At 36.6% G+C, this 9,922-nt stretch overlaps 1 protein-coding gene across 1 annotated transcript in view; it reads left to right on the top strand.

The window, feature by feature from the left end:
* Positions 1-1,426: 1,426 nt before the first annotated feature.
* LOC135214254 (segmentation protein Runt-like) overlaps positions 1,427-9,922 on the top strand; it is a gene marked incomplete at its 3' end in the record, with an annotated part of 122,095 nt that continues 113,599 nt past the window's right edge. The window contains exon 1 of the mRNA XM_064248319.1: positions 1,427-1,631. Coding sequence (XP_064104389.1) covers positions 1,444-1,631 — 188 coding nt within the window. The remainder of the gene's footprint in view (positions 1,632-9,922) is intronic.

The following is a 9,922-nucleotide window of genomic DNA, read 5'->3' as shown; positions in this document are numbered from 1 at the left end:
CTAGAACCTTTTCGGATTGTAAAGGAAAAGTAATTTTTTATTACTACAGGACAACGGATTTGGCTATGCAGGTGATAATGAACTGGAAAACGGTTAATGAGATGGCCGAGTAGGCGGAGCTTACGTCCAAGTGGGCGTGGTTTCTGGTCGAGTGGCAGACCGCAGTCCCACAACCCGGCCACGGCAGTCACCCAAGAGCCACAGGTTTGGTTATTTGTGGCTGCTGTCGGAAAATCGCAGTGGGATTCGTTGAAAGAGTCGTGGAATTTTCTTTTTTTCCGAAGCGCCTTTCCTACGGTTAAATGGATAACAGTGCGTTTTAAAAAGGTGTTATTTTAGTGATTTATAACTGCCTGGATTATTTCGAAGTGCTTTTTTACGTTTGTTATTAATTTGAAGTCAAGGAGTTGTGGTGATTGTTTTTTTACGTTTGTTATTAATTTGAAGTCAAGTAGTTGTGGTGATTGTTATATATAGGAAGTTATCACTAAGGACTTTTTTTTAAATAATTCTCACTGCTTCCATTATCTTGTAATTATAAATTTCTGTACCTAAGCCTAATGTCCATATAATTGCAAGGTATACCAAGGGCTAAGGTGTGTAAGATTGCGTTACCAATAAGTCAATTATAATATTACTTTATATTCAGTCAATAATTTCAATATTTACGATTAAAACGTTTTCATCAGAAATTTCCAATAATGACGGAGCTCAAGATTTATACGTCACTGGCCCTGATAAATTTTCCGAATTTTTAAAAGCAGTGAGCATTAAATTGTTAAAGTTTATCGCCATAGAAAAATTTTACGTTTTACTGAAGAATTTATTTACAAGTGAACGAAAAACGAGATTTTGGAAAATATATATATATGTGCAAAATAAAATTTTTTAATATTCAATATTTCGGCTGCAGGATAATCTTAAAAAACTGCTCCTAAAATAGACTAAAATATGTTGAAAACCCTTCTAAGTAAAATCGAAAAAGTTGCCCAAAATGTTAGATTGGTCAACTGCTGAAAATAGTTTATCAGTATTTGAATTTTTATTGCTGGTTAATCGGAAAAAGCTGTCCCAAATTAACATGGAAAAATATCGTATACGTTTTAAGTAAAAAAACAAAACCTGCCCAAATATTGAAGTATTTATAAAACTACCCAGATTGCTAAGAAGAATTATCGTAATCTTTTTAAGTTAAAAAAACATACCCAAATATTCCAATATTTAATATTGCTATTTCAGAAAAAAACTGTCCCAGATTACTAGGAAAAATTATCGTAAACCTTCTAAGTAGAAAAAAAAAACCTGCCTAAATATTCCAATATTTAATATCTCTATTTCAGGATAAAAAAAAAACTGCCCCAGATTACTAAGGTTCGAAAAATATAATCGAAAAAAAAACTCCAAAGGGACTCCCCACAGGAAAAACAAACCCCACCAAGTAAAATGTTCCCCGAAATGCCAATGAACGACTTCATGACAGGGTTCGGTCTGGGTGACCGAGCTTGGGCCGAATTGATGGGGACCGTGGGAGAGCCCCCCGGCGACCTAATCCGGACCGGTGCCCCGAACGTCGTGTGCTCAGTCCTCCCGCCTCATTGGAGGTCGAATAAGACCCTCCCGTCGGCCTTCAGGTGAGTGAGGTTCATTATGGGATTAGTTTTTTTTTTTTTTTTTTTTTGTGTGTGTGTGATAGTCGAATTGCTGTTATAAGTACAAAGCATAATTGTTATTTTTTGATAGTTGAAAACTGAAAAGTTTGATTCTCAATCTCGTCTCTCTCTCAAGATAAGGAAAAGCTTGCGTATTTTCCTTGAAATTAGACTTGGACTGATTATGTATTAAAAGCAATAAAAGTGCATAAATCTCTCTCTCTCTCTCTCTCTCTCTCTCTCTCTCTCTCTCTCTCTCACACACACACACACACACACACACACACACACACACACACAAGTAGTTAGGCGAATATGTGTGAAAGTATAAGACAGTGTTGTTCATGGTTGTGTTTTCCATATTATTATTATTCACTTGCGAACAATAATAATGCACCGAAACTTGACGATTTTGTTCTCACAAATAAATATCTATTTCAACTAAACGCTTCACTTCCGTGCTTTTACACTTAATAAGAACAGAATCTGTAGACTTAAGTCACTCTGTTAATAAGCGTTAAATTCTTGAATGGGATGATTATCAACGTAAACCAAAGTAATTGGTGGAAGGAAAGAAAGATGGAGGGGAAAAGAGGTGACCTTTAGCACTCCGTGACGTCACGGAATGAGACTAGGTTATGCCAGGGTCCGATGAAAAGCGCTATACTTTCTCCTTCGTTTGTGCGCTGTAGTATAACAAATAGTGCCTTTTATTAGTGTCTGTTAAATTTGATTGTAATGTATCATGTACTAGCTTTAATATATCTGTAGTCTGACTAAATGGTCATGAATTGGTAGTGTGAAGATCGGTGACGAATTAGCGACAGAAACTGAATCGTTGAAGAACATGTCTAAAGTAGTGAGAGGATATTGATTCAAACCCAGCTCTGACGAGAACGAACTGGCTATTCGAGAAAACTACAAGCTACAACCTACAACTGACAAGTATAATAGGGACCCACCCGCTTGTTGGACAGAATGGGACCCATAGAGGTCATCCAAAAACCTGACCTGGGTAATGGGAGTTTAAGAGTTGGATGAGTTACAAGAAAAGGCATAAACCTCATGAACAACAGTAATTAAACCGCTGTTGATCGAGTATAGTAGAAAAAATAGATGTATTTTTTCCCCGAGATGCTAATCTCTAGAGCACCGTCTTTGAGTAGGCCAATAAAACAACCCAAACATCACAACTTTATAAACCAAACATCACAACTTCATAATACAGCGAGCGTTAAGCTTCAGAGACGATTGTCTGTCATATAGGTTAAAACGTCATATCTTGAATAGACGTTGGGAGACTAAAGCATTACTGAATTGGCAGTTAAAACAAAACTGCCATTCATTTTATTCTTTTTATAATTTGAAGACCACGCAATATAGAAATGCGTGTATATAATACTTCGATCCCCGAGGGGCTTATAGTACTAAACACGGCTTCCCAAGGAGCGTCTGCCATGTGTAGTACTATATTATATAGCACCTCGGAATAGGTGACGCGTAGTACTAAACACCGTATGGTAAATGTGAAGTAGACGGCCGCACGAAGATATTGTTTATTCATTACTATATCTATCGACCACACAATATAAAAATGGGTGCATATGATACTTTGATCCCCGAGGGGCTTAAAGTAGTACTGAACATCGCTTCTCAAGGAGCGTCTGCTATGTGTAGTACTATGTAGCACCTCGGAGTAGGTGACGCGTAGATAACAAGCCAATTTAGCGCTAAGGGAGATTTCAAGTTCGCAAAGAAACTTTTCTAAATCGTTGATTTAGCTCAGTTAGTGGATTAAATCTCCTTTGCTAATCCAGCAGCCTGAGGAAGACTCCTTGATATCTTAAGGTAGCCTCTGGTACGGGTATAACGACGCCATATATTCTGTGGTGATCGTCTCAAGCTATCGGTCTAAAGATTCCGTAGATCTTGGTCTCGAGTAAGTGCTAGGCTATAGAATGGTGTTGTTAAATGTGTGAATTTTCTTTTGTTTTTCTTACAGAGGCTGCGACTAATCGATTTTTGTGAGACTACTTATTTACATGTATAAATTTGCATAAATACAGATTGTAGAGGTCAAGACACAATAAGCGAGAATTGAATTTCGAGATCCCGGTACGCTAACCAATTCCCCGTACTGCAACAAAATTGTAAGAAATTTAAAACAAGTATGAAAATGCGCGGAGATTTCTTCTGCGTAAACGAGTTTTGTGTACAAGATATAATGCTATTTAAAACCATGTACGACCGGTAGTGCTCCAGTTTCTTCCCAGATGCAGTAGAATAAGGGTGTCTCCCGCGCCTCAGGAAAGCGCTGCCAGATTCACGATCCTTGTCTAATTATAACCTTAAATAAAATAAAAATTACAGTGTCTAGAGGGTTGCAATTTGATATGATTGATGATTGGAAGGTGGATGATCTACATGCTAATTTGCAGCCCTCTAGCCTCAGCATTGTTTTTTTTTAGATCTGAGGGCGGACAGACGAAGCTGGCACAATAGCTTTACAGAACACTAAAAAGGATCCACCGATGGTCTGATCGGAGGTCGATAGATGGGCGTCTGAAAACTAAAATACGATGATATTTCCTGGACAGTTTATTTGTGCTACATATTTTAGCTAGTCTTTTATGATTAGTGATCAGGTTTTGCTGATTATACTCTGTTTTTTCCATCTGCCCAGCCGCCTGTGGTGTTTGCGTATGGTAACACTGCGTCCCGGGCTTTAGATAGTTACAATATGTGTAAGTTTTAGGTAATAATCTGGGTGCACATTTGCAACTAAAAAGTCTTTTAATAATTTACTGTATGCTAATTACACCGTTAATATTCGAAATAGATATGTTATCAATTGTTAAATGTGAAGCTGAATTAAACTAACAATCTAAAGCCCGAGACGCAGTGTTACCATACACAAACATCACAGGCGGGTGGACAGATGAAAAAAAAAAAACAGAGTATAGTGTATTTTTATCGTGGCTGGGATGTCCTTAGCATTGCCTCCCTGTCTTGTCAATTTAAGATAAAGCCTGATGCCAGCCCTGGCTATTTCTCCTGGAGCAGTCCGTATTGAGCGTCCTTCTCAGGAGCAAGATTTTGTTTGAATTTGGATACATGTCCAACCTCTCTCACTATTACCTCTCAATGCAGCTGAGGAATTTTTTCCCAGATTCCACCATTAGACAGTGTTGCCAACTGTAGGGTATACTTGCCCTACGCGTAGGGTAATATGGGAGAAATCTTAGACAGCAGGGCAATATTTTCAAGTTTAGGGTAATTGTAACAAGGTAGGTTTAGATCAATATGCTTATTAGTATTTGTGATATTTTGCATATAAACATAATCTGAAGATTTATTTATTATCATAGCCGCAGAATGTTGGGCCATTTTCAGTTATATAGGGTAATTTCTCGTCTCCTGTAGAGGGCGTTGGGTTAGAGGGGTTGGCATCACTGCCATTAGACCCTCTCACTTCGCTGTCCAGCTACTCTAACTCGCTCTTTTAACTGTTTTAAGGGTGAGTGGCTAGAGAGTCCCATGTCTCGACTTGAAAGCCTAAATTTCGAAAGTCAAATGAAGATAATTATTAAATTCCAGTTCTTGTTTAAGCTATATAGGTCTAGTCTTGTGCCGTCACTATTTCAATACCTTGTCAGATGCCAGATTTTATAATGCGGTTGATTTCGAGTAATCTAATGACAATTGTAGTGCTGATATTCTTATATTTTAAATGTTCCTTAGCTCCATAATATCAATTGATAATGTTAAAATATACTTAATTGACAACATTCTCAGGAACCGAATGGTACGACCAAGAATTAACTGTCGGAGACGAAGAAGGCGAACGATTATGTTATAAGAATCTATCGCCAGCTCCGGGAAGGAAATCGGTATCGTTAAACGAAGTAAGATTGAATTTGATTAAAATCTGTCAATCCTTATTGGTCGTTTATGTTTCCCGTGGCGGTTGCCGGATGGATATCTGTCCCCGCTGTGTTCCCAGAGAATCACTACCATGGGAATAGTATCATCATTCCCACACACATGTCGTCCTTCCAAATCTCGATTATTTTAAGGAATAACGACCTCGTCCCCCTTGCCTCCATTTACGATTCATGAACGGAATAAGAATAAAAAGCCGCGTTTATTCACGCTAAACACGGTGATAACGGATGGTAATGGATGGAATACTGTCTCTGGGTGATTAGCGCGGCCCGGGACACATCACGAGAGAGAAGCATTACTTAAAAACTCTCCCGGTGGAGCGCTGATCGAAATTTCAAGTTATGGCGGATTTGTGTATAATGAACGCAGCGTAATGTCGGACTTGCCGTGGTATTATGGGATTAAGAAATTTCGCCCATTTACGGCACAAATCAAAATCAGGCGGCAATTTGGTGCGAGAAATGATATTCGTTGGACCCGCGGCGCCCAGAGGCTATATAAGCTGTGTGAGAAATTAGGGAGACATTTTTTTAATACATTTTTTTCTGGGTGGCAGATGACGTACGGTTGAAGTCTCTCTCTCCTCTCTCTCTCTCTCTCTCTCTCTCTCTCTCTCTCTCTCTCAAGGATGTTGGATAACGCTTTATTCGTGAAAATGTTTAATCTAGACAGAATGTTTAGAATGTTTAATGACACTTATAGGCTTTTTAAAATTATTTATATTGTCATCCTAATGTTCAGAATGTTTAATGACACTTCATAGGCCTTTTAAAATAATTTACAATGTTAGATGAATGTTTAGAATGTTTATTGACACTTCATAGGTTTTTTAAAATGTTTTATATTGTCAGTTGATTGTGTAAATTGTTGTTTGAAGAATATGTTAAAAAATGTTTATATTTGTCAGTTGACTGTTTAAAATACCTGACGAGTAGTTTTATTTACATACACTTATTTATTTATTTTAATTTTTAAAGATTTTTTTATTGTACTAATATTCTATAAGGACTCAATTTACGAAGCAGTAACCTAAATTCATTCGACAATAACGTCCGTCGAGTTGTAATGGAAACAATGCATCACGCGTATTTATATTCGAAAATTATTTTTAAGATTTGATTGGGAGCATTTGGACCCGTCATTACAGCTTCAGTGGAGATTAAATGCCGTGTCACTCGCCCCAGTGCGGTAATCATCAGCTTAGCACAATCAATTACGAAATGCGTTATGTCTGGTTTTATGGGGAGAATGCCAATGATCACGGAGATTCTAAAGATATATTTGCGGCTTCATCGGTGTCTCAAAATTTTGGTGGGCGGGGTGGAATTTGGTGGGACGGTTGCTTAAATTCTCGTACGTACGACGGTTGAATTCTCGCGCAAATGACAGCCAAAAGCACCTTTTAAGATATTGGACTAATTCTCGTACAAATGCCTGAATTGTCGTGCATATGGCAGCGTTCTCGAACCGATAAAATAATCGTACTACGGATGACTAAATTCTCTTACATACGACATATAAGTAGACCTTCATTCCGCTGAAATAATTTTTTTTCTTTGATTGGTACGCGAACCGTCGGCCGCCCCTGACCGTAATAGCGGAGAAAATTTACTGGAATGTTAAAGTTTTAACCTTCATTATATATTAATTCTTTTCTTGCAGTGTATGAAGCGAAATTATAGTTTTTTTTTTATTTTTATTTTTTTTTTACTTGAATATAGGGACGCGAGAATGGACTGTAACAATCTGAATGAACGTGACAGTAGTGGATACGTCAACGTGAATCTCTCTCTCTCTCTCTCTCTCTCTCTCTCTCTCTCTCTCTCTCTCTCTCTCGTCTCTCCTCTCTCTCTCTCTCTCTCTCTCCCCGTTTTTTCCCCATAGTTGCACCGACATTTTAACTTTTTATTTAACCGTAATTCCCACTTCCTTTCTTTCCCATCTTTCTGTCCAGCCTCTCCTTAATTATTGCATCTTAGAGCAACTGAGAGTTTTTTTTTTTTTTTTTTTTTTTTTTTTTTTTTTTTTTTTTTTTTTTTTTTTTTTTTTTTTTTTTTTTTTTTTTTTTTTTTTTTTTTTTTTTTTTTTTTTTTTTTGTTTTTTTTTTTTTTTTTCAATTTCACCCTTTATCTTTGTACTTCTCGCGTATATTTGTCAAAATGAATTCTCAGTTTTAATTGATTGAGCGCGTATATCCTCTGGCACTCTATGTTTTGCTGTCCATCCGCTCCAATTTTTTTTTTTAAACTGACCTAGGCATAAATAAATATACATACATACATACATACATACATACTTTACATACATACTTACATACATCTACATACACATACATACATATATATATATATATATATATATATATATATATATATATATATATGTATGTAATATATACATATAGATATGTATATATATATATATATATATATATATATATATATATATATATATATATATATATATATATATCATGATTTATCAGCGCTGATTCCACGAAACGGTATTCCCGACCGTATGGGGGTAGAGATATTTAATTCCTTTTTACCTTACCTCCGTTCGTATTCTTTTTCTTCCATCTTACTTACCACCCTCTCCTAGCAGTAGTCTCATTGTGCAACTGCTTTGAAGTTTTCCTCTTGTTACGCCTTTCAAACCTTTTCACTGTCAATTTCCGTCTCAGCGTTTGAATGAATATTATATTCTGGTCCTTCATTCATAAAAAGAATATATTGTCTTTCGTCATCAGTAGCTCCAATACAAGAGCATTCTTGCTCCAAAGAGCTTTGTAAAACTCGTTATCATACCTTCCTTTTCGTTTGTATGTTGGCCGAGTCGGTTAGGACGTCACTAAAGTCCTGATTTCTCCTCCTCTGTGCGCTGGTTCGAATCCACGAGAGGACGAAATTATTATCAACTAAAAAAATTCCCCTTCGGTTGACATATATGAAAAGGATATTAATTCCGAGGAAGAGCGACTTGGATATTAACGGACATTCTTTGTGGCTTGATGCATGTAGTAGCAGTAACTGAATATTCGTCCACTCTGAAATTATATATGCTTGATTTGGGACCAGAACCTAGACGTATGAAAGCTCCAAAACATTGTTTTTCACGAACAGAAACAAGTCGTGACCCGACCTCCAGCTTACTCTGGGCGCGAGCTAAAATCTACCCTGTAGGGGGTTAGTTCCGTCAGTGGAATTCATGCGGTGCACTGTAGGCATTACTTAAGGTTCTTTGCAGCGTGCCTTCGGCCCCTAGCCGCAACCGCTTTCGTTCCTTTTACTGTACCTCCTTTCATATTCTCTCTTCTCTTACTTTCCGCCCTCTCTTAACTCTGATTCATAGTGCAACAGTGAGGTTTTCCTACTGTTACACCTTTCAAACCTTTTACTGCAATTTCCATTTCAGCGCTGAATGACCCCGTAGGTCCCAGTGCTTGGAATTAGCCTAAATTTTACTTTCAACTCAACTCAACTCAAAATCTACAGTCAAATAGAGCGTTGTTTCACCAGCGAAATTAGCATAAAAAATACGCTTTTTTTTATTAGAAGTAATTGTTCTGTACTGTTTAACGTGCACATTATTTATTCTTTTACATTTTCATTCTTATAAATAAATCATAAATATCCTTTCCTGAAATTCCTGCATCTTTAACTCAACGCGAAACACCCTTTTCAGACATTTTTAGGCTTTTTCATAGACCTTTCCTACCCCAAAGAGAACAAGAGCAAGAACAAGAACAACAACGACAAAGTAGTTTGTAGGCTTACTCCCCGAGTGAGCGAAAAGAAATATCCTTTATTTTTTTTTATATACCATTGCAACTTAGCGCGCAACAGATTGCTATTGAAGATATGGTTAGCCCATTATTAGGTTAAATAATGGAAATATAGCTCTCAACGATAAGTAACGTCTTATCACTTAAGTAAATACTTCTATGTCTTCAAAGTGATCCTAGAAAAATGTCAATCGAGATCTCCGATAAATGCTGATTGGTTATGTTAAGTGACTAATTTTTCTGTAGATATTTATATATTTTTGATTAAGTCCAGAGTTCAATATAATCATATATTTGTTTACTGTAATGTCTCGTGTATATACTATTTTTTGACTCACGTTCCTAATATGCAAAAAATGGTTAAACTTTTTATTTCTATCAGTCGCTTATATTTTTTGTATACGTTTACTAATTATGTTCATTTCAATAAAATTTTGAATTTGAATTTGAATTTCCATTAAATTTTGACACTTATTTCTCAAAAGGAAGAGGAAACAGATGAAACACTATAACATGAACTTGATTTTATCTTTTTACTTTTATC

This window comes from Macrobrachium nipponense, chromosome 45 (genome assembly GCF_015104395.2).
Source record: "Macrobrachium nipponense isolate FS-2020 chromosome 45, ASM1510439v2, whole genome shotgun sequence".
Taxonomy (NCBI): domain Eukaryota; kingdom Metazoa; phylum Arthropoda; class Malacostraca; order Decapoda; family Palaemonidae; genus Macrobrachium; species Macrobrachium nipponense.
This window is presented reverse-complemented; position numbering and strand designations above follow the sequence as displayed.